Here is a 25257-nt window from a genome sequence, read left to right on the forward strand (position 1 = left end):
CCCAGTTGGAAGTTATATCCAACACTGGTCCCACACCAGAGTTAAGCGATCCTCATCGCTACACGTAGCAGCATCGTTAAGGTTTCACCGTGCTCACAATTTTGCGCGAGATACCAAACAGTGCAAATCTTCACAGACGGATTTACGATATTGCTACGCATTGCAATCGGAGGAGGTCGTAGTCCGGATTTTCAATTAACCCAGAGGGAAGCGCTGATGAAGAATGGCTACTATGTGCGCATCAGGAAAGCACAGTGCCCATTCCACTCAATTTTAAAGAGCGATGTTGCTTGGAACATACGAACAGGAGGAGGCCATTCAGCCCCTTGAGCCTGTTCCGCCATTCAATTAGATCATGGCTGATCTGTATCTTAACCCGCCTTGGTTCCGTAACCCTTAATACCCTTGCCTAACAAAAATCTATCAATCTCAGTTTTGAAATCTTCAATTGACCCCCAGCCTCAACAGCTTTTCAGGGGAGAGAGTTCCAGATTTCCACTCCCCTTTGTGTGAAGAAGTGCTTCCTGACATCTCCCGTGAACGGCCTGGCTCTAATTTTAAGGTTGTGCCCCCTTGTTCTGGACTCCCCCCACTGAAGGGAATATTTTCTCTCTATCTACCCTATCAATTCCTTTAAACACCTCAATTAGACCACCCCTTAATCTTCTACACTCAACGGAATGGGGAGATCCTTGTGAGAAACTCTGAAGGGTACAGCAACACTGCTGCAGTGTCGGGACGATGGACGAGGGATTAGCGACCTCTTTCACTGCTGCAGTGTCGGGACAACGGACGAGGGATTAACGATCCCTTTCACTGCTGCAGTGTCGGGACGACGGACGAGGGATTAGCGATCCCTTTCACTGCTGCAGTGTCGGGATGACGGACGAGGGATTAGCGATCCCTTTCACTGCTGCACTGTCGGGACGACGGACGAGGGATTAGCGATCCCTTTCACTGCTGCAGTGTCGGGACGACGGACGAGGGATTAGCGATCCCTTTCACTGCTGCAGTGTCGGGATGATGGACGAGGGATTATCGACCTCTTTCACTGCTGCAGTGTCGGGATGACGGACGAGGGATTAACGATCCCTTTCACTGCTGCAGTGTCGGGACGATGGACGAGGGATTAGCGACCTCTTTCACTGCTGCAGTGTCGGGACGATGGACGAGGGATTAGCGATCCCATTCACTGCTGCAGTGTCGGGACGATGGACGAGGGATTAGCCATCCCATTCACTGCTGCAGTGTCGGGACGATGGACGAGGGATTAGCCATCCCATTCACTGCTGCAGTGTCGGGACGATGGACGAGGGATTAGCCATCCCATTCACTGCTGCAGTGTCGGGACGATGGACGAGGGATTAGCGATCCCTTTCACTGCTGCAGTGTCGGGACGATGGACGAGGGATTAGCGATCCCTTTCACTGCTGCAGTGTCGGGACGATGGACGAGGGATTAGCCATCCCATTCACTGCTGCAGTGTCGGGACGATGGACGAGGGATTAGCCATCCCTTTCATTGCTGCTGTGCAACCTTTCACAAAGTGTTCTGTGAGATTTTTTTCATATGTATCAATTGAATTTACTTTTTAAAATTAAACGGCAGTAGTGAGAGGGGATATATCCGAAGGTTCGCCCACTGAGTCTATATGGGTAGAACTGAAAAATAAGAAGGGAGAGATCACTTTGATAGGATTGTACTACAGACCCCCAAATAGTCAACGGGAAATTGAGGAGCAAATATGTAAGGAGATTACAGACAGCTGCAAGAAAAATAGGGTGGTAATAGTAGGGGACTTTAACTTTCCCAACATTGAGTGGGACAGCCATAGCATTAGGGGCTTGGATGGAGAGAAATTTGTTGAGTGTATTCAGGAGGAATTTCTCATTCAGTATGTGGATGGCCCGACTAGAGAGGGGGCAAAACTTGACCTCCTCTTGGGAAATAAGGAAGGGCAGGTGACAGAAGTGTTAGTGAGGGATCACTTTGGGACCAGTGATCATAATTCCATTAGTTTTAAGATAGCTATGGAGAATGATAGGTCTGGCCCAAAAGTTAAAATTCTAAATTGGGGAAAGGCCAATTTTGATGGTATTAGACAGGAACTTTCAGAAGTTGATTGGGAGAGTCTGTTGGCAGTCAAAGGGACGTCTGGTAAGTGGGAGGCTTTCAAAAGTATGTTAACCAGGGTTCAGGGTAAGCACATTCCTTATAAAGTGAAGGGCAAGGCTGGTAGAAGTAGGGAACCTTGGATGACTCGGGAGATTGAGGCCCTCGTCAAAAAGAAGAAGGAGGCATATGACATGCGTAGGCAGCTGGGATCAAGTGGATTCCTTGAAGAGTATAGAGATTGCCGGAGTAGAGTTAAGAGAGAAATCAGGAGGGCAAAAAGGGGACATGAGATTGCTTTGGCAGATAAGGCAAAGGAGAATCCAAAGAGCTTCTACAAATACATAAAGGGCAAAAGAGTAACAAGGGAGAGAGTAGGGCCTCTTAAGGATCAACAAGGTCATCTATGTGCGGAACCACAAGAGATGGGTGAGATCCTAAATGAATATTTCACATCGGTATTTACGGTTGAGAAAGGCATGGATGTTAGGGAACTTGGGGAAATAAATAGTGATGTCTTGAGGAGTGTACATATTACAGAGAGGGAGGTGCTGGAAGTCTTAACGCGCATCAAGGTAGATAAATCTCCGGGACCTGATGAAATGTATCCCAGGACGTTATGGGAGGTTAGGGAGGAAATTGCGGGTCCCCTAGCAGAGATATTTGAATCATCGACAGCTACAGGTGAGGTGCCTGAAGATTGGAGGGTAGCAAATGTTGTGCCTTTGTTTAAGAAGGGCGGCAGGGAAAAGCCTGGGAACTACAGACCGGTGAGCCTGACATCTGTAGTGGGTAAGTTGTTAGAGGGTATTCTGAGAGACAGGATCTACAGGCATTTGGAGAGGCAGGGACTAATTAGGAACAGTCAGCATGGTTTTGTGAGAGGAAAATCATGTCTCACGAATTTGATTGAGTTTTTTGAAGGGGTAACCAAGAAGATAGATGAGGGCTGTGCAGTAGACGTGGTCTACATGGACTTCAGCAAAGCCTTTGACAAGGTACCGCACGGTAGGTTGTTACATAAGATTAAATCTCATGGGATCCAAGGTGAGGTAGCCAATTGGATACAAAATTGGCTTGACGACAGAAGACAGAGGGTGGTTGTAGAGGGTTGTTTTTCAAACTGGATGCCTGTGACCAGCGGTGTGCCTCAGGGATCGGTGCTGGGTCCGCTGTTATTTGTTATTTATATTAATGATTTGGATGAGAATTTAGGAGGCATGGTTAGTAAGTTTGCAGATGACACCAAGATTGGTGGCATTGTGGACAGTGAAGAAGGTTATCTAGGATTGCAACGGGATCTTGATAAATTGGGCCAGTGGGCCGATGAATGGCAGATGGAGTTTAATTTAGATAAATGTGAGGTGATGCATTTTGGTAGATCGAATCGGGCCAGGACCTACTCCGTTAATGGTAGGGCGTTGGGGAGAGTTATAGAACAAAGAGATCTAGGAGTACAGGTTCATAGCTCCTTGAAAGTGGAGTCACAGGTGGATAGGGTGGTGAAGAAGGCATTCGGCATGCTTGGTTTCATTGGTCAGAACATTGAATGCAGGAGTTGGGATGTCTTGTTGAAGTTGTACAGGGCATTGGTGAGGCCACACTTGGAATACTGTGTACAGTTCTGGTCACCCTATTATGGAAAGGATATTATTAAAGTAGAAAGAGTGCAGAAAAGATTTACTAGGATGCTACCGGGACTTGATGGTTTGACTTATAGGGAGAGGTTAGACAGACTGGGACTTTTTTCCCCTGGAGAGTAGGAGGTTAAGGGGTGATCTTATAGAAGTCTATAAAATAATGAGGGGCATAGATAAGGTAGATAGTCAAAATCTTTTCCCAAAGGTAGGGGAGTCTATAACGAGGGGACATAGATTTAAGGTGAGAGGGGAGAGATACAAAAGGGTCCAGAGGGGCAATCTTTTCACTCAAAGGGTGGTGAGTGTCTGGAACGAGCTGCCAGAGGCAGTAGTAGAGGCGGGTACAATTTTGTCTTTTAAAAAGCATTTGGACAGTTACATGGGTAAGATGGGTATAGAGGGATATGGGCCAAGTGCAGGCAATTGGGACTAGCTTAGTGGTATAAACTGGGCGACATGGACATGTTGGGCCGAAGGGCCTGTTTCCATGTTGTAACTTCTATGATTCTATGAAAATGAATAAAAGAATTTAATAAATTTGTTACAAAGCTTCACTTGTTTCATCTGTCCATCCTTGTTTGATTGACTGTGACTCACTAACCAATATCACAGGCATATGTTAGTGGTCCAGAAGTGAAGTGTTCTAAAATTAAACTAGTGGATCGATTGTGGCATTGCTTAAGCCAGTGTTACGTTTTGGGTTTTTATCCCTCCTTAGGATCACGGTCAGTGGCCACTCCCATAGTCAGATCACAGTGTATCTTCACCTACCCAGACGATTCTAGTGACTGAATGCAATGGCTTGCCTCCCTCCTGGGAAACCCACTGATCAGTTCCAAACACTTTGAATGATCCGTGGGATAAGGTCCCAATTCAAGAACAAAGCTGGCCAACCACCCATGCGTATCAGCCTCTTCAGCATACCTTGTAGTGTACAGTCTGTACAACGTGCAGAGGCAGCTAACAGTAACCAATATTAACACTTGTCTGCTGCAACCAGCAAGGAAGAATCCATCAAGTAATCAATCGTGGTCCAAATGTTTAATTTCTGTCATAGTGAGGCCGATGACATGGCAGAAGTTTGCGAGAGATGTGGAGGGAGATATGGGGAGACAAGGCGAAATAAATGAGAGGGTGAAGAAGTGTTCTTTGATTGGTTCTAAATTTAGAACCAATCAGAAAACCATGTCATTGCGCGTCAGCAACGACCCACAAATAGCAGTAATGGGGTCGATTTTAACCCAACCTGGCTGGCAGAAACCGAGTGGGTAAAGACGAGCAGGTTACTTACCTGCTCAAATCCCGACCATTTGTGATGTTAACCTGCAGGGTTTTCGCAGGGAGCTTGGGGTCCTATTATGTTAATAGGACCTGGATGTAATTTTAAGCAGGACTTACGCAGGGAAGCAGGTCTGAAGACAAAAGAAGTTATAGGAAGAATAACTTGTGAGGGAAAGTTCAAGACAGTGATTATAAGGATGGGACAAAGAGGGCAAATGGGGTAAAGGAACGACAGAGTAAAAAAGTGGACATGGGAGCATCCTATTCGATGTATATAAGATCCATGTGTGACTTAGCGGTGCGAGATAGCAATGGCTACATGGCAGAGTGAACTTTGGTAATCTGGACTTTCAAATGGTTTGTTTTGGCATTTCCCTTCCAAACTATGACAATGTAAATGCCTTGTAATTACTTTGCAATATTACAAAAGCTTAACATGTTTGTATGAAATTCTTATGCGACTACGATGTTAATCCATTTAAAAGAAACGTACCGACACCTTAATTAAAATAACAGGACAAAGAATTTCATACAAGCTCATTGTGCTCACATATTAATATCAGTCAGTGTAATTTCAAGGCCCATTTTTTCAAGAAACCCTTGTGTGGTGGCACCTACCAACACATTCCACTGTGTAACAACAGGTAACATGATAGTGAGCTACATGGCAGAACAAAATATTCAATGCCACACTTCATACATCATTAAATAAAAAGTTAACACAACATTTCATTATATTACAACACACAAGAGCCGACACATGCGCACTAACATATAATATCAACCTGTCAATGCCTTATGTGGTCAATGTAAACCACCAGTGCAGCTGGACTAACTCCCTGCCCCTTCTCACTTTATCAGTAAACACGAGCTGCGACTGAATGCCTGCAACGAATGCACAAGGCATTTACAACTATATACCTGTTCAGAAAGAGCAACATTTTCTTAGTCATCTCTATTTTTCAATACTTGCTTTGTGCTAACTTAAGACATGCATTATAAAACAAGATATCTGAGTAAAACCCAGTGGTTTACCTGAAAGGTTAGCCATGAGTGGAATTGCAGATACAGTCCTGAGCCATTCAAGATCCTGCATTATGTGCCCACTTAATTATTTTCATTAACCAACAAGTAACCTTAAGAGAAATTTCTTTTTACACAGAGGGTTGATCAATGTGAAATGCCCGACCAGATACAGTGGTGGAAGCAGAATCCATTTATATCTTTTAAAAGAGAAGTGAATAAATACTTGAAAAATAAAAATTTAAGACGGTATGGGGAAAGGGCAGGGGAATGTGCTGTCTTTTTCAAAGAGCCAGCACAGGAATAATGGGCTGAGTAGCCTCCTTCTGTGCTGTAAAGCTCTGTTACTATACATCTCTGCCGGGACACTGCAGATGTCTTATTCCTGATGGCCTATTTGGCAAACTTTCTGGAAACTGGCTTTTAATTTGCTCATTTGTTTTTTTAATTGCCTTGCTGCATATCTGTCTCAAAAGCAAAATACTGCGGATGCTGGAAATCTGAAATTGAAATATCTGTCTGTCGGTTTTCAGTTATTTTGTTTCTTCTCCCCTTCACTTTTCTCCCTGAGACCTCCCCCTAAAGACACTCACTCCCATTGGGGCACAGTTTCAAGGGCACTGGGCAAGCTCCAGTATCCGAGTGGCTGCTCTTCATTTCTTTAATTTGTTCTCAGGATGCGGGCGACACTGGCAAGGCTCCATTTATTCCCAGACAGTAGGCTATTCACATGGGGGTGGAGGGAAGGGGCATCACAGCCCAGTCATGCCCTGTCTTATCCTCACCCGATGTCCAGCATGAATCAGTAGGTAACAATCAGGAGCAGGAACTTTCCCGAGCACAGAAGTTTCATAGCCAAGTCCCCGATAGTAGCCCCAACTGAGCACAGATCAGGGATCAAACCTAGGATTTTCCCAGGCTGTGGGGCTCAGTTCCATGCTGGGCCAGTGCCTTTGGGGAAGCATTTTATTTATTTCAAACATACAATGTGCATCGGCCAGTGTCTGAGCTGATATGCTGCCCGCTGTTTTTGTTAACGCAGTTGATCCATTGCGTTATAATGAGCGATGGGCTGTGCTGCTTACAATGACAGGGAGTTAAAACTCCAACCTTTAACAACAGATTGGCCCCATTGAGGCATAGCTCCCGATCTGACATGATTAGAGTCCAAAATGCCCAATATGGGCATAGCAACGACTGAAATTTCTTGGCTCTCGTCAGTAGAATGTTTGTTTTGTACACAAACATGCCAAAAAGTATTTAGGACAGGAACTAGGCTTAAGGAATACCATCACCAGCATATCACGTGGTCTGTGACAGTCTGCCGTATCTGTATACATACAAAATATCACCTTTAATGCTACAAGACTACGCAGCCTGAATTTTCTCCTGCAGCACAATCATTGCCGTTAGTGTGGCAGGACAGGGAGGCACATGTGGGAGAAAGGAATAGAAGGGAATCCTGATAGGGTTAGATGAAGAGGGGTGGGAGGAGACGCATGTGGAGCATAAACGCCGGCATGGACCAGTTGGGCTGAATGGCCTGTTTCTGTGCTGTAAATTCAATGTAATTCTATGTAATCCGTTTGCCCTGACTCTGCTGCGTTCATTTGAATATTGCGGGCAAGCTCCACAAACGCCTCCGACTGGGAGCTTGCTCTTGTTGAGGTGGGGAAAAAAAAAACTTGCGTCTACAAGGACAAGAAAATCTGCTGCAGTTTAAAGGGGCAAACCGCTCAAAACTTAGTCCTGCATACGGCAAAGAAACTTCTTTGTGCAAGACTGTGGAAGAGGGCCGCTGCAGGGCTCGATCACACAGATCCTCTGCTCCAGATTCACAATTTTGTGACACTTAATGCAAACACGTTGTTCCGAGACATGTCGAGGATCCATGGTGGTCCAACTACCACACTCCACACCCAGCACAATGGTTCCCTGCACTGTGTCTAACTTAAACAACAACAACAACAACTTACATTTATATAGCGCCTTTAACACAGTAAAATGTCCCAAGGCGCTTCACAGGAGTGATTATCAAAGAAAATTTGACACCGAGCCACATAAGGAGATATTAGGACAGGTGACAAAAAGCTTGGTCAAAGAGGTTGGGTTTTAAGGAGCGTCTCAAGAGGCCGAAAAGTTTAGGGAGGGAATTCCAGAGCTTGGGGCCTGGGCAGCTGAAGGCACAGCTGCCAATGGTGGAGTGATTAAAAATTGGGGATGCGCAAGAGGCCAGATCTGGAGGATGTAGATAGCGTTTGTCTGAGGTCCAACTGGAATTCCAAACTCTCACAGGAATCAAACTCCTTTTGCTCACCTCACGCAAGTATTCATTCTAGGGGGAAGAAAAGAACATAAAATCCTGTCCAATAGCACCTCAAGGCTGAACCTCAGACTCTTCTGGCCTCTCATCTTACACTGACCCCCTGTGGCTCGAGATAGCGGATTCTGTAACGCTACCTGAGCTCAAGTGTTGGTGGAGTTAAAAAAAACTAAAAGCCCGTGTCACAGCGTTGAGCTGAAAAACTGGCTTTTAGTTTGTTAAGGCACTTAAATTGAATGCATAAATTGGACTTCATGGTAATAATTGGAGTGGGCTGTTGGCATCTGTCGCACCCCCAGAGGCCCCTCAGATGGGGGAACCACTGAAGCAGGGCTGAATGTACAGTTGAAGAGGTAGGTTTTTTTTGAAGAGGCAGACAGGGGGATACAAAGGTGAAGAGGTTTAGGTAGCGGTCCAAACATCAGGGGTGTAACGACTGAAAGATCAGCCTTCCTTCTCAAGAATCAAGAACGAGGAAGGCTGTGGGGAGCAAACAGCAATCCAGTGCCTGGGGAATGGCGGGTGCAGGCTGGGAGTTAGGACTAGGACGCCAGCCCAAGTACATTAGGGGGAATTTTAACCCATCCTGCCTGGCGGGAATGGGGTGGGCAGTTAAATTGGCTGTGCAAAGACTTACGTCCGGTTCCCGCCCTCAACCATCCTAACTGCGCCGCTTCTTTTAGGCGGCCCCAGTAAAACCTGTCAGGGGGAAAAAAAAGAGGGGCTCTGTAAGGCAAGTCAAAAACTTTTCGGGCCCCACAAGGAAAGTCGGGATCTCTGCTGCTCCAGGCTCCCCCCATATCATTTCCCGCCCCCAAAATGTCCCAAGAATCCCCCTGTCCCACCGTCACTTACCTGGGTGCCAGCGAGCAGCCTCTGGGTCCCTCGGTTTTGACCTGCCCTAAGCCTGCCAGCTGCCTCTTGCCGCCCCTCTCCGACGGGCAGCCGGACAGTGGGATGTGTACGAGATCTGGCCGTTAGCACCGGCCGAGGCCTCCCACAGAGACCTTGTTAGAATCCACCCCATTGAAAATGCCAGCTCTAGCAGGACAGTAGAAACACTAATTTGCTTTAAACTGATGTTTTTGTGTATGTGCGTGCGCGTGTGCAATTTGGTTTAGATTTTAAAATAAAGGAATAAACTATAATAAATGCACATTAAGGTCGGTGCTGGTATATGTATCATAGACCTATTGTAGGACAGCAGTCACAAACAGATGCTCTGCTCTGATCTCTTAGACAACCGCTGAAGCGTATGCCACAGACAAATAACCAGCATAATCTTCACAAACATAATGGACAAATAATTCTGCTGCTCTGTGATTACACTGGTACCAGGTCCGCACAAAACACCGGCAATAAAAATGTCATAATTGCTAATCCCCTGTAGACGTTTAGCTTTCTGTTGGTACATCACTGTCGTCGCATACGACAGGCAATGGGGAATTGCACCATATTGTCACAGGGACAGGTCTATCTGGTGAACTATGCCAAAGCTCAGGTATTGGTGCACATACATGAGTAATATTGGTTTTGATGCTTTTTTTTTTTAGTCTTCTGACGTTTTGTGCACATTGAGTCAAGGGATGGAAGTACCGGAGAAAAAAAGACTTCGAATTTTTTTCCAGGTCAGAAATTTTTGCAGAGTAGTGCTCCTACTACTCCTACTACTCTTCATCTCCCACACCAGCTAACGCCCTGCACAAATGCTGATAAAGACTTCCAATATCTGCTAAAATAAACTATTAGTTTACAGCAAATTTATCTTTCTACCTGAATCTTAATTTTTTTCCTCCTCTTTTACGTTCTAATGCGCGATGAAACGCCCTCCAATTGAGAAAACAGGCAGGCGGCCTCATCAGGCCTCCAGCTTGTCCACTCTTAAGCCAGCCGCCCATAGTGAACCCGGTGAAGAGTTTTTGGACTTTTCAATACCAGATTTAACGAAACTAAAGGATTGACTAGAAATCTGGACGAATTACTTGCTAAAGGAGCTGAGTTTGGCTAAAACTGACTGTCTAAGAAGGTGTGCTGGGAAGGTTGGCCAAATTCGAAAAGCGTATTGCAGACTGTCTGGAAGGCTACAGATAAGGAGACCTTGAGAGACTGCGGGAAACCATCGTAAACAGAAGGTGCTGTTTGGTTGCATCAGTCTGTGTAACCATGGGAGAGAGAGAGAGAGAGAGAGAGAGAGAGAGTGGAAAGTTGCTGGAAAGCTTTTTTTGTCAGCAAGAATGGGCTAGGGGCAGCAATTCTAAAGTGAAAAGGGAAGGCAGTCCATGAGACCGACTGGAGACAGACTAGAAGAACAGCACACAGAATGTTGATGGAGAATTAACCCCTCAGTCTCCCAAAGCAAAAAGAATTAGCCATTCTGAGTTTCGAGTTGTACTTTTAATTAATTGTATGAATCACTTTCTCTAAAACTTGTTTTATTTTAATGTTAATATAACCAATTGGATAGAAAATGTAAAGCCTTGGTTGATCTTACCCTCTGATTATCCTAAAGAGTAAAGAGAGAGTCAAAACTAAAACCCGACACTGGGCTGACATCAGCAATTTTTCCTACTTTCACCGTGTGACAGCGATTTATCCGCACATTTACCTCACTCAGGTGGCCCTGCTGATATTGAAAGTTCACCTCGCGGGGAAATCGAAATGTAATCCTGCCTCTGGTCCTCACCTGATGCCCGAAGTCCCTGCAGGGTCGCTGCCCAGCCAACAGGAGCAGAAACCCTGGGTGATTTTCCCCTACCTAAACTAGGGGGGTACTGAGGCCAGCTGTAGCAGCCCTATCATCGCCCGGTCTGAGCTCAGCTAACCCAACACATACCCGGCGCCTTCCTGGTCCGCGTGTCTGAGCAGCTCGTTGGATAAACTTGCTAAAGCATCAGGAAAGCCTCACAGACTATCCTTGTTCTGTATTGCATTGCACGGTTTCACCAGCTTTATGCCACTGGGCAGCATCCAATTCACTCATACTTTAATGAAACCCCTGCAACAGTTTCAGTCGAAAAGACTGTTCTCGAGCACGGTGAAGATACATACTTTGGCTGTTTTTTAAGAATATCTGCAAAGATCTCCTCCCTGTTGTCCCTCTTTGATTTCAGTAGTTGTAACATTTTCTGCTGTAACTCCAAGTTATCCCTTTCCATATCTTTGTTCATCTGCACATTTAAAAAAAACGGTAATAAAGTTAGTGAAGCTAATTTTCTACATGGCACCAATTTAGTAATACCGTACTCAATCTGAAAACAGTGGCCTTGCTATTACGCTGTGAATATGAACATCAATATGTTCAACCTATACCTAATCCACAACATTATTCGCTTGAGGCTCATCTTCTCAAGTGCCTTCCTAACCAGCCTCATCACCAAATTACAACTCATTTAGAGTGAGAAGACCTCTCCTCACCTGCACAGAGTCCTGCACTCTCATCACCCCTGTCCTTGCCAATCTCCATTGGCTGCTGGTAAGCCAGCGAATTGATTTTAAGTTCCTCATCTTTGCTTTCAAATCGCCCCTTGCATGGCTTCGCCCCTACCTCAGCCATGCCCTCCAGCCGTACCTCCTCTCCTGCACCCTTCACTCCTCCAACTTCGGTCTACTCCTCATCATCAGCCGTGGCTCAGTGGGTAGCATTCTCGCCACTGAGTCAGGAGGCTGTGGGTTCACATCACAATCGACAGACTTAAGCACAAAATCTAAGCAGATACTTCAGTGCAGTACTGAGGGAGTGCTGCACTGTTGGAGATGTCTGCTTTTGAATGAGATGTTAAACCGAGGCTCTGTCTGCCCTAATGTAAAAGATCCCACGGCCAAAGTAGATCCCTCAATCAACACCTAAAACAGATGAACTGGTACTTTATTTCGTTGCTGTTTGCTGTGTGCAAACTGGCTGTTGTGTTACAACAGTGACTATACTGCAATAGTACTTCATGGGCTGTAAAGTGCTTTGGGACGTCCTGAGGTTGTGAAAGGCACTATATAAATGCAAGTTCTTTACTTTCTTTCTTTTACCTACTCCGTGCCCTCCACCGTTGATAGCTGCTCTTTCAATCAATACGTTCCCGTCTCTGGAATTTCCTCCCTAAATCCCTCTACCATGAAACTTCCTTCCCTGCAGTCAAAAGCCTTTGAAAAAAGGCTGCATTTAGTGACACCACAAGTCCCGGCCAGAATGGAGATGATTGGGAAATTCCCCCATCAATCACGCTTGGAGACCGCACTGCTGTAAGTGATTGGGATTGATTTTACGCATATAATTTGTATTACGTAACATCCTCCGCTCACTGCATTTTGCTGAAGAAATAATCCTGCTGTACTCAGGAGACTCTGGTGTAGTTTCGGTCAGGTGTTGGGAGACTCTGTTTGGTGTAGTTTCGATCAGGTGTTGGGAGACTCTGTTTGGTGTAGTTTCGATCAGATGTTGGGAGACTCTGTTTGCTGTAGTTTCGGTCAGTTGTTGGGAGACTCTGTTTGCTGTAGTTTCGGTCAGTTGTTGGGAGACTCTGTTTGCTGTAGTTTCGGTCAGTTGTTGGGAGACTCTGTTTGCTGTAGTTTCGGTCAGTTGTTGGGAGACTCTGTTTGCTGTAGTTTCGGTCAGTTGTTGGGAGACTCTGTTTGGTGTAGTTTCGATCAGGTGTTGGGAGACGCTGTTTGGTGTAGTTTCGATCAGGTGTTGAGAGACTCTGTTTGCTGTAGTTTTGGTCAGGTGTTGAGAGACTCTGTTTGCTGTAGTTTCGGTCAGTTGTTGGGAGACTCTGTTTGCTGTAGTTTCGGTCATGAGTTTGGTAAGTTGAAACTGCAAGTCCCGCCCCGGCCTCCAACCCATTGGCTGTCATAGTGATGTCAATATTCAATCTGTTAAAAAAAAACTTCAACTGTGTGGTTTTGGAGCCACCCTCTAACTCCTTGCTGTTTTTCCCTCAACATCTACTTTTTCTGCTGCTCTGTAAAATGCTTTGAGACTTTTGTATGTGAGGAGTGTTATTAAAACATAAGTTGTACGCAATTAATTTGTCTGCTATTTTAATGGGTTAAAACCTCCGTTAATTAGCAGTGTAATCAATTGCACACAAACTTGCGAAACATTCATACTTTAATATTCACAACAAAAATTTCATTCCTCTGTATTTTTTCAAAGGCCATTCTAATTTACAAGTTTTAAATGTGCCTTTTTGGGGTGGGTTAGACACCCTGGTTTTCCAAAGTGAAGAAAAACGGCAGTGGAATAAAATTGGAACAGACGAGTAACGTTTTAATTGTCGTTCAAGCTCCAGTTCATTTCTCAAACTTTAATGTGGCCATGTGAGTTGTACAAGGGTGAAATTACGGTTATGACAAACTTTGAAAAGAATCTTGCAAATATTGAACAGAAGAACAACACTTTTGGCTAAAGTTTCGTCCTGAAGACTAAAAGTAAAATTTAGGAACTAGGTCTAAAACTACGAGTAAATTTATTGCAAAGGCTAATAAAAGACTACGGTCCAGAGATGCACTTGCACCTCATGAGATCAATGGGGATCTGTCGTTTTCCGGCCAGCCACGTACACATGATTTGTACCTGGACATCACAAGATAGCCATGGGTGTGGAAGGCCAATTGGCCCATCTTGATTCATCCATTCGGAGAGAGATCCTGACCTCACCGCATGGCAACAACCAATTGCTTCTTAAATAATTCTGGAGTTTTAGCCTCCACTACGCTATCTTGAAGCTGGTTCCATGTCGATCGCTCTTTAGTGACGAAGAATTTTCTGATATCTGTCCTAAAAGCACTCTTCTCTAGTCTGAACCGGTGTCCCCTTGCTCTGCTCCCGCTGTTTAATTTAAGTAACCTCTGTACAAAGGCTCTGGGAGGTCATTTTAACCTAACTCGCTGGGCTGGAAACCCATGGTTGAGTGCCGGTTTTACGCCCCCCCCCCAACCGATATTACTCTCTGTTGGACTTCAATGGTGAGTAAAATCGGACAGGGTGTAAGACCAGCATTGCACCCGATCCTGTCAGTTTCCCGCCGGGTGGGTTAGGTTAAAATTGCGCCTCCCCCGTGCTTCTCCAAATACCTGCAGCCACACTGGCAAAATCCCCCGCCAATAGAGTCGCCTTCTGTCGGTCGCAGCCGACGGTGTCACAGTCACCACCCTTTACGCAGTGGGAGCATTCCAAGCAACAGCAGGAGGCATCTGCCGAATTACCCAGTCCCTGCAGTGCTCCCTGACCCCTCTCACAGCATCATGTGCCGCTGACCTTGCATTATGGCACAAAGACGGTTCTCAGCAGAATTACAGGCGCACACAGTGCCCGAAGCATAATGGTCCCTGTGGTCCCAGCACAGTGGCCCCAGGACTATGTTACCAACCACACAAGGTGGTGCCACTCTGTTCAAACCAGAGTCTTGGGATAAAAAAAAAGGCTTGCATTTATAAATCGACCTCAGGGCGTCCCAAAGCGGTTTACAGCCAATGAAGTACTTTTTGAAGTGTAGTCACTGTTGTAACGTTGGAATAATATGGTTAGATCCACATAATGCACGAAAGTCAGAATCACTGCTGTGCATTTGCATTTAGACAGGACGGAAATTATTCAAGTATTGCGATTATCTGCACTGACCTCTTTGTGAATTTCTATTTCCTTCTTCATCACAGTGTTGTGCAACATTAGCTCATGCAATCCAGGAGGAATGAAACGGAATTGTTCCTGCAACAAAAAACAATAACAATCAAAAAAGAAATCACTGCTCAACAGCGTAACAAAACTGCCTTGTAGCTGAAGTTAGAAGGCTACGGTAGTGTTAGTGGTTATGTTACTGGAGGGGCCTGGACTAATAACACAGAGAACCTCAGTTCATATTCCACCACCGCAGTTTGACAAAGAAATTTAGAAATTAAAAAATGATATCAGTGGAAGTGACCGTGAAGCTGTCAGATTGTCGAAAAACCCAACCGGTTCACTAGTGTCCTTTAGGGAAGGAAATCTGTTGCCCTTACCCAGTCTGGCCTATATGTGACTCCAGTCCCACACCAACGTGCTTGATTCTTAACTGCCCTCTGAAGTGGCCTAACAAGACACCCAGTTGCATCAAAGCTGATACCTGCAGAAGAAGGCCCATCACAACTTTCTCAGGGCACCCAGGGAGGGGCAATAAAAGGCAGCCTTGGTGCCCACATCCCAAGAACAAATAATAATTTAAAAAAACACATTAACCATGGTGTTAGGCTACTGCAATTGTTCTGCTTCAGAGCGCTGAACTCTGATTATCTTCTAGGATGCAATAAAGCTTGAGGAGATCTTGCTGCACAGCGCAAGAGCTGCTGAATCACTGGCAGTTATTATTTCCCGCTGTTTATAAGTGGCGAATGTGCTGTAAGTCTCAGCAGGAAACTTTCACAGGCCTTTATCCAAATGACTACTCTAAAGATGGTTTTTATATTTGGCATCATTGTTATGTCTAGAATTCTGAAACAAGGATCATTTCACATCTAGGTTTTACAGAACCATCGGAAAATAACATTTTGGGATACAGTCTACGAGAATTTGAGACATGACATGTGGTAAGTGGGAGGAACAGGTGACCTTGGACCTATGGTTCCCAAAGCTCTCCACCACTGGGGGTTTTCCTCGCCTCATGTCTGGGTCTGTTGTAGACTAATTGATCGAGATTGATTGCTATGATTAGTCAACAACTCCATTATCGTCGTATTCTGCGATTACCAGGACAGTAGAAGGCAAACTAGATGGAACATTTTTTTCGTCCAGCAATTCCTATGTTCCTAAGTTTACATCACAGAAGGAGGCCATTCGTCCTGCTGGGGTAGATTATTGTTTTCACCACCTGGGCAGTTACCTAGCGGAGCAGACTGTCTGCCCATTATAGAGCCGATGGAATGAAAATTGGGCCGATTCTACAAAGCGAGAGCTATCCTTTATAGAATTACAATCTGGGCAGTGAACAGAAAAATCTACCCCATTGTGTCGATGCTAGCTCTTTGACAGATCAACACAAAACTAATCCCATTGCCTTGCTCTCTCCCCAAAGCCCTGTATCTTCCTCTGCTTCTTGGTAAATTTGATGACACAGTATTTATGAAGCGCCGTTGACATCTGGTGGTAGAAGATCAATAATGCACCCTTTAAAAATAAACCTGTCAACTGAAGGTTCATTACTCTCTTCTAGAACTGTTGAAAATACAGTAAAGGAGGCCATTCGATCCAAGTTCCTTAGTGTAGAGGCTGAGGGAGGCTCACTCGTGGAGAAACTTGAGGGGGTTTGGTAGAAAACAAGACATTTAAAGGAAAGGTGGGAATGGTAGACCTGGGCGAGGTGCTCAAAGGAGAAGAGGTTGCTAGAGAAGTAGGGGGAAAGACCAAGGTGTGACCTGCTGGTAAGGACCATGCCTCCACCATGGCGGTTTGGACTGGGCAGGTAGTGGAAAGTATAGCCTGGTAGGGATCCTTGTGTAAGTTGTTGCCACAGTGGGCCAGATTTTAGTCAAAGCCAAGATGTCAATACAGTCATCCACAAGAAAGTCCTACAAGCTGAATTTAGGGAGTTAGGAGTTAAACTAAAAAGTAGGACCTCAAAGGTAGTAATCTCAGGATTGCTACCAGTGCCATGGGCTAGTCAGAGTAGGAATGACAGGATAGCTAGGATGAATACGTGGCTTGAGAGATGGTGCAAGAGGGAGGGATTCAAATTCCTGGGACATTGGAACCGGTTCTGGGGGAGGTGGGACCAGTACAAATTGGACGGTCTGCATCTGGGCAGGACTGGAACCAATGTCCTAGGGGGAGTGTTTGCTAGTGCTGTTGGGGAGGGTTTAAACTAATGTGGCAGGGTGATGGGAACCGATGCAGGAAGTCAGTGGGAAGTAAAGTGGTGACAGAAACAAAAGGCAGTAAGGGAGAGTGTACAAAACATGACCGGACAGATGGTCTGAGAAAGCAGGGCAAAGACCAAGGGAAGTCCAGATTAAACTGCATTTATTTCAATGCAAGAAGTCTGATGGGCAAGGCAGATGAACTCAGGGCATGGATGGGTACATGGGACTGGGATGTTATAGCTATTACTGAAACATGGCTAAGGGAGGGGCAGGACTGGCAGCTCAATGTTCCAGGGTACAGATGCTATAGGAAAGATAGAGCAGGAGGTAAGAGAGGAGGGGGAGTTGCATTCTTGATTAGGGAGAACATCACGGCAGTAGTGAGAGGGGATATATCCGAGGGTTCGCCCACTGAGTCTATATGGGTAGAACTGAAAAATAAGAAGGGAGAGATCAGTTTGATAGGATTGAACTACAGACCCCCAAATAGTCAACGGGAAATTGAGGAGCAAATATGTAAGGAGATTACAGACAGCTGCAAGAAAAATAGGGTGGTAATAGTAGGGGACTTTAACTTTCCCAACATTGACTGGGACAGCCATAGCATTAGGGGCTTGGATGGAGAGAAATTTGTTGAGTGTATTCAGGAGGAATTTCTCATTCAGTATGTGAATGGCCCGACTAGAGAGGGGGCAAAACTTGACATCCTCTTGGGAAATAAGGAAGGACAGGTGACAGAAGTGTTAGTGAGGGATCACTTTGGGACCAGTGATCATAATTCCATTAGTTTTAAGATAGCTATGGAGAATGATAGGTCTGGCCCAAAAGTTAAAATTCTAAATTGGGGAAAGGCCAATTTTGATGGTATTAGACAGGAACTTTCAGAAGTTGATTGGGAGAGTCTGTTGGCAGGCAAAGGGACGTCTGGTAAGTGGGAGGCTTTCAAAAGTGTGTTAACCAGGGTTCAGGGTAAGCACATTCCTTATAAAGTGAAGGGCAAGGCTGGTAGAAGTAGGGAACCTTGGATGACTCGGGAGATTGAGGCCCTAGTCAAAAAGAAGAAGGAGGCATATGACGTGCGTAGGCAGCTGGGATCAAGTGGATCCCTTGAAGAGTATAGAGATTGCCGGAGTAGAGTTAAGAGAAAAATCAGGAGGGCAAAAAGGGGACATGAGATGGCTTTGGCAGATAAGGCAAAGGAGAATCGAAGGAGCTTCTACAAATACATAAAGGGCAAAAGAGTAACTAGGGAGAGAGTAGGGCCTCTTAAGGATCAATAAGGTCATTTATGTGCGGAACCACAAGAGATGGGTGAGATCCTAAATGAATATTTCGCATCGGTATTTACGGTTGAGAAAGGCATGGATGTTAGGGAACTTGGGGAAATAAATAGTGATGTCTTGAGGAGTGTACATATTACAGAGAGGGAGGTGCTGGAAGTCTTAACGCGCATCAAGGTAGATAAATCTCCGGGACCTGATGAAATGTATCCCAGGACGTTATGGGAGGTTAGGGAGGAAATTGCGGGTCCCCTAGCAGAGATATTTGAATCATCCACCGCTACAGGTGAGGTGCCTGAAGATTGGTGGGTAGCAAATGTTGTGCCTTTGTTTAAGAAGGGCAGCAGGGAAAAGCCTGGGAACGACAGACCGGTGAGCCTGACATCTGTAGTGGGTAAGTTGTTAGAGGGTATTCTGAGAGACAGGATCGACAGGCATTTGGAGAGGCAGAGACTGATTAGGAACAGTCAGCATGGTTTTGTGAGAGGAAAATCATGTCTCACAAATTTGATTGAGTTTTTTGAAGGGGTAACCAAGAAGATAGATGAGGGCTGTGCAGTAGACGTGGTCTACATGGACTTTAGCAAAGCCTTTGACAAGGTATCGCATGGTAGGTTGTTACATAAGGTTAAATCTCACGGGATCCAAGGTGAGGTAGCCAATTGGATACAAAATTGGCTTGACGACACAAGACAGAGGGTGGTTGTAGAGGGTTGTTTTTCAAACTGGAGGCCTGTGACCAGCGGTGTGCCTCCGGGATCGGTGCTGGGTCCGCTGTTATTTGTTATTTATATTAATGATTTGGATGAGAATTTAGGAGGCATGGTTAGTAAGTTTGCAGATGACACCAAGATTGGTGGCATTGTGGACAGTGAAGAAGGTTATCTAGGATTGCAACGGGATCTTGATAAATTGGGCCAGTGGGCCGATGAATGGCAGATGGAGTTTAATTTAGATAAATGTGAGGTGATGCATTTTGGTAGATCGAATCGGGCCAGGACCTACTCCGTTAATGGTAGGGCGTTGGGGAGAGTTATAGAACAAAGAGATCTAGGAGTACAGGTTCATAGCTCCTTGAAAGTGGAGTCACAGGTGGATAGGGTGGTGAAGAAGGCATTCAGCATGCTTGGTTTCATTGGTCAGAACATTGAATACAGGAGTTGGGATGTCTTGTTGAAGTTGTACAAGACATTAGTAAGGCCACACTTGGAATACTGTGTACAGTTCTGGTCACCCTATTATAGAAAGGATATTATTAAACTAGAAAAAGTACAGAAAAGATTTACTAGGATGCTACCGGGACTTGATGGTTTGACTTATAGGGAGAGATTGGATAGACTGAGACTTTTTTCTCTGGAGAGTAGGAGGTTAAGGGGTGATCTTATAGAAGTCTATAAAATAATGAGGGGCACAGATAAGGTCGATAGTCAAAATCTTTTCCCAAAGGTAGGGGAGTCTATAACGAGGGGGCATAGATTTAAGGTGAGAGGGGAGAGATACAAAAGGGTCCAGAGGGGCAATTTTTTCACTCAAAGGGTGGTGAGTGTCTGGAACGAGCTGCCAGAGGCAGTAGTAGAGGCGGGTACAATTTTGTCTTTTAAAAAGCATTTGGACAGTTACATGGGTAAGATGGGTATAGAGGGATATGGGCCAAGTGCAGGCAATTGGGACTAGCTTAGTGGTATAAACTGGGCGACATGGACATGTTGGGCCGAAGGGCCTGTTTCCATGTTGTAAACTTCTATGATTCTATGAAGGTCACGTCAAGGACTTCAATGGAAAGAAAAATGTGGGAACAACAACTTGCTTTTATAAAGCACCTTTAACGTAGTAAAACGTCCCAAGGTGCTTCACGGCGGGATACCAAGCTGCACAAAGATATATTAAGGTCGGTGCACAAAAGCTTGGTTAAACTAGTAGGTTTTAAGGAGCGAGGTAGAGAGCCGGAGAGGTTTAGGGAGGGAATTCCAGAGCTTAGGGCCCAGGCAGCTAGAGGCACGGCCGCCAATAGTGGAGCGAAGAAAATCGGGGATGTGCAGAGTTGGAGGAGCGCAGATCTCTCTCATTGTAGGGCTGGAGGAGGTTACAGAGATAGGGGAGTGAGGCCATGGAGGGGTTTGAAAACAAGGAAGAGAATTTTAAAATCAAGGTCAATCCACTATCACCAGTTTTACGCCCCCGGTGACAGAGAAAATTATCCTGTTGCTATTTAGGGTGTTCTTCCTTTCGCTATTCTTATGCTACTTCATATTTCTATGCATTGAACTGCATCTGCCACATATCTATCTGTTCCATTAACCCGTTTATGCCTTCCTGCATTCTTCCTCACAGCCATGTTCCCTAATTTGGGACCCAGTAAACTTCTGAATCATTCTTCTTGTGCTTATGACCAAATTGTTTATATAACTGGAAAGCTATAGAGGTCCCGGCGCAGGTCTCCAGGGAACACCACTATCTCCACAATGGTTCTGTATTTACTTGTGCTGATTCTACAATCACAATGTCCACCTCTTCTGTAAAAACTGAGGCAAAGTACTTATTTAGCATCTGTGCCATTCCTTCAGTCTGCATTACAAGTTTGCCTCCTTTATCTTTTAATGGCCCTTACGCATATCTTGACTATCATCTTACGATGAATGTGCCTATAAAATGCCTTCTTATTGCCCTCTGTTTTTTGATAATTTTCTCTCATCCTTCCTCTTAGCCTTTCATAGAATCATACGGCACAGGAGGCCATTCGGCCCATCGTGCCTATGCCGGCTCTTTGTAAGAGCTACCCAATTAGTCCCATTCCCCTACTCTTTCCCTATTGTCCTGCAAAATTTTCCTTTTCGAGTATTTATCCAATTCCCTTTTGAAAGTTATTATTAAATCTGCTTCCACCGCCCTTTCAGGCAATGCGTTCCAAATCATAACAACTCATTGCGTAAAAACAATTCTCCTCACCTCCCCCTCTGGTTCTTTTGCCAATTATCTTAAATCTGCGTCCTCTGATTACCGACCCTCTTGGCTTCTACTCCCTACTTTTGTAGCTTTCCCATATTCTTTACATTTGCCCTGGCTTTCACTTTTGTTATGTCTTGTAAGCACCTAAATCATTTTCAAGTTTCAAAGTCTCTGTATTCATTCATGAAGCTCCATTCTTTGCTACGTTCCTTTTTTTACTTACTGGAACATACTTGATTTGCATTCTTTCCACCTCCTGCTTAAATATTTCCTCACTCAGATCTAGGTTTCAGTTTGCCAAATTTCCATCGTTTAATCTGGGCAAGGTCCTTTTTTTAATCTCGCTATAATTTGCTTTTTCCCCCCTAGTCAACCGTTGTTCTCGACTTTACATTCTGCAGCAGCACAATTTCCTGCCTTGAAACGGATTATTCCAATGCCGGGAGCTCACCATGATTAGTGAAATTAAGCCGATACGGGAGTTGGGGGGCAGTATAATTGCAACTCGAGAAACATCATAGGAACAGGAGTTGGCCATTCATCCCCTCGAGCTTGTTCTGCCATTCATCTAGATCCTGGCTGATCTGTATCTTAACTCCATTTACCCACCTTGGTTCCGTATCCTTTAAGACCCTCGCCTAACAAAAATCTATCAATCTCAGTTTTGAAATTTTCAATTGACCCTCAGCACCAATAGCTTTTTGGGGAAGAGAGTTCCAGATTTCCACTACTCTTTGTGTGGAGAAATGCTTCCTGACATCACCCCTGAATGGCCTAGCTCTAATTTTAAGGTTATGCCCCCTTGTTCTGGACTGTCCCACCAGAGGTAATAGTTTTTCTGTATTTACCCTATCAATTCCTTTAACCACCTTAAACACTTCAATTAGATCACCCCTCAATCCTCTACACTCGAGGGAATACAAGCCGAGTCTATGCAACCTATCCTCATATTTAAATCCTTTTAGCCCAGGTATCATTCTGGTGAATCTGCGCTGTACCCCCTCCAAGGACAATATATCCTTCAAATAATCCAAGCTATTGTCTCTATACCACTAACCTCTCCTCCCTCCCTCCCTTCCTTCCTTGAACATATGACTTACTGGCTCAAAAGGTGAGCATGTTACCAACTGAGCTAAGCTGACACTAATAGTGTTATGCTGTTGGCTCCTGCCTGCTGAGTGTTATAAAATCATTTGTTTTCAAAAGATACATTAGCAATTCCACCACCAAAGAAGGGAAAAAGTGCACTTCTGATCCCTTTGTTAACCCGTCGTTAGAATTTTTTTGGTAAAGTGTAAGTTATAATTCAGCAAATTAGCAAACCTGTGGGAGTAGGGAAGAGTGGATTCTTCAAATAGGAACACAGTAACAGGAGGAGGCCATTCGGCCCCTTGAGCCTGTTCTGCCATTCAATTAGATCATGGCTGATCTGTATCTAATCTCCATCTACCTGCCTTGGTTCCGTAATCCTTAATACCCTCAGCTAACTAAAATCTATCAAACTCAATTTTCAATTGACCCCCAGCCTCAACACCCTTTTGGGATTTCCACTACCCTTTACTACGATCAGTCTCTTACCTCAGCGATCTTCTGTAATATTTCTTGTTCCTTCTCTTTAAACGCACCTTCCAACTTTCTCCTTTGTGCAAGCGCAATTTGCCCCACGTCGTCCAGTTCATCCTATAAGGTATCAAAGAAAGACTCAGTTATAGTAATGGCAAGTGATTGGCATTCTCACTGCTTCTGGAAATCTTCATGCAAAGTTGTGGTTCAGGCAGCAGCAACTCATGTTACATGTGGTAAGCGTAGAAATATACTGTAGTGCTGAACCTCCCACTTTTCATTACAATGCTGTTTCTGTAGCTCGGGTTATCATGGGTTATTGCTGAAATGTAAAAGGAGCATGAATCGTTTCACAACAGTGGGATGGCAGTGACCTGACTGGCTCCTCTTACCTGGTGCTTTTGTGGGAGTTTCCCAATTTCTCTCTGCAACTCTACAATTCTCAAAGCGTATACAGGGAACTCTTTGTCTCTGAATCCTTTCAGCATAAGAAGTTCCTCCTTCGCATTCCGAATCCTTGTATTAACTTCTTCTACTTGACGATGTAACTCTTTGAAAATAAAAATAATTACAAGAGATTTGCTTGCTAACGGGTAATCCATTTATTATAGTTGCATCTTTATTACATAAAACTTACAGCATAAAAACAAGCCATTCGGCCTAAATGGTCCATGCCGGTGTTTAAGGTCCGCACGAGCCTCCCCCTGCCCTACTATATCTAACCCTATCAGCATATCCTTCTATTCTTTTCTCCCTCATGCATCCCCTTAAATGCATCTACACTAATCACCTCAACTACTCCGAGTTCCGCGTTGTAACCTTAAAGAGGGGACATCATAACCAATTCAGCCAGGCAGCGATTAATTTCTGCTGGTCTATTCCTAATTTTTTGGTTGAAATGGTGAACAGTGATTACATCATCTGCGAAACTGTTCTGGAAAGGTTACAGTTACAAATTTCTGTACTGGGTATTCTCTCGGGTTCAGGTCCCCGATTACTCCTGGCAGCAGACCTCGTATCCCCTATCAGGAGTATTGTTTCACTGCCCAATATCCAGTTATATGATAGCACAGGCCACAACAATAGGACCGCTCCACGTGCACACCGAATACTACGATCTTGCTCGTGCTCTCATCTGAGTTTCTCCTATTTTCTGAACGGCAAACCGATAAGCACTCTAGTGAGATGAGGCCGATGGTACACTCAATGAATCACATCAACTTTATACATTAGTTTCCATGGAGATTCACTCAGATCTATTTGAAGGGTTCGGCTCTTAAGTTTCCTCCGAGATAGCTCTTTAAAATTATATGCGGTTTAATTGGTTTAATTTTCATGCAGCGTTGGTCTGAACAGAATACAGTTTTCAGTGAAATTCAATCCGTTTCATATCGCTCCTCCCTAACATGACAAATAATACATCACTCTGTTATCAGGCTAAACTCGCTTTACACGCTAGACCATAAGACCATAAGAGATAGGAGCAGGAGTAGGCCATTTGGCCCCTCGAGCCTGCTTTGCCACTTTCCCCATATCCTTTGACTCCCTTGCTGATCAAAAATTTGTCCAACTCAGCCTTGAATGTATTCAATGACTCAGCCTCCACAGCTTTTTGGGATAAAGAATTCCAAAGATTCACAACCCTCTGGGAGAAGAAATTCCTCCTCATTTCTGCTTAAACGGGCGAACCCTTACTCTGAGACTATGCCCCCTAGTTTTAGATTCCCCCATGAGGGGTAACATCCTCTCAGCATCTACCCTATCGAGTCCCCTCAGAATCTTGTATGTTTCAATAAGATCTCCTCTCATTCTTCTAAACTCCAATGAGTATAGACCCAACCTGTTCAATCTTTCCTCATAAGACAACCCTTCCATACCCGGAATCAACCTAGTGAACCTTCTCTGAACTGCCTCCAATGCAAGTATGTCCTTCCTTAAATAAGGGCACCAGAACTGTACGCAGTACTCCAGGTGTGGTCCCTGTCCAGTTGTAGCATGACTTCCCTGCTTTTATACTCCATCCCCCTAGAAATAAAGGCCAATATTCCGTTTGCCTTCCGGATTACCTGCTGCACCTGTATGTTGACTTTTTGTGTTTCATGTACGAGGACATCCAGATCCCTCTATACCGCAGTATTTTGTAGTATTTTTCCATTCAAATAATATTCTGCTTTTTTATTTTTCCTTCCAAAGTGGATAACTTCACATTTTCCCACATTGTATTCCATCTGCCAAATTTTTGCCCATTCATTTAACCTGTCAATAT

General features: G+C 44.7%; 1 protein-coding gene across 1 annotated transcript in view; it reads right to left on the reverse strand.

Moving 5' to 3' along the window:
• c19h20orf96 (chromosome 19 C20orf96 homolog) overlaps window positions 1-25257 on the reverse strand; it is a 52644-nt gene that overhangs the window by 10007 nt on the left and 17380 nt on the right. Inside the window, exons 7-10 of the mRNA XM_068000757.1 lie at window positions 23384-23541; window positions 23007-23108; window positions 14993-15079; window positions 11428-11546 (exon numbers count right to left, since the gene is read on the reverse strand). Coding sequence (XP_067856858.1) covers window positions 11428-11546; window positions 14993-15079; window positions 23007-23108; window positions 23384-23541 — 466 coding nt within the window. The remainder of the gene's footprint in view (window positions 1-11427; window positions 11547-14992; window positions 15080-23006; window positions 23109-23383; window positions 23542-25257) is intronic.

The sequence above is a fragment of the Heptranchias perlo genome, chromosome 19, assembly GCF_035084215.1.
Source record: "Heptranchias perlo isolate sHepPer1 chromosome 19, sHepPer1.hap1, whole genome shotgun sequence".
Classification (NCBI taxonomy): domain Eukaryota; kingdom Metazoa; phylum Chordata; class Chondrichthyes; order Hexanchiformes; family Hexanchidae; genus Heptranchias; species Heptranchias perlo.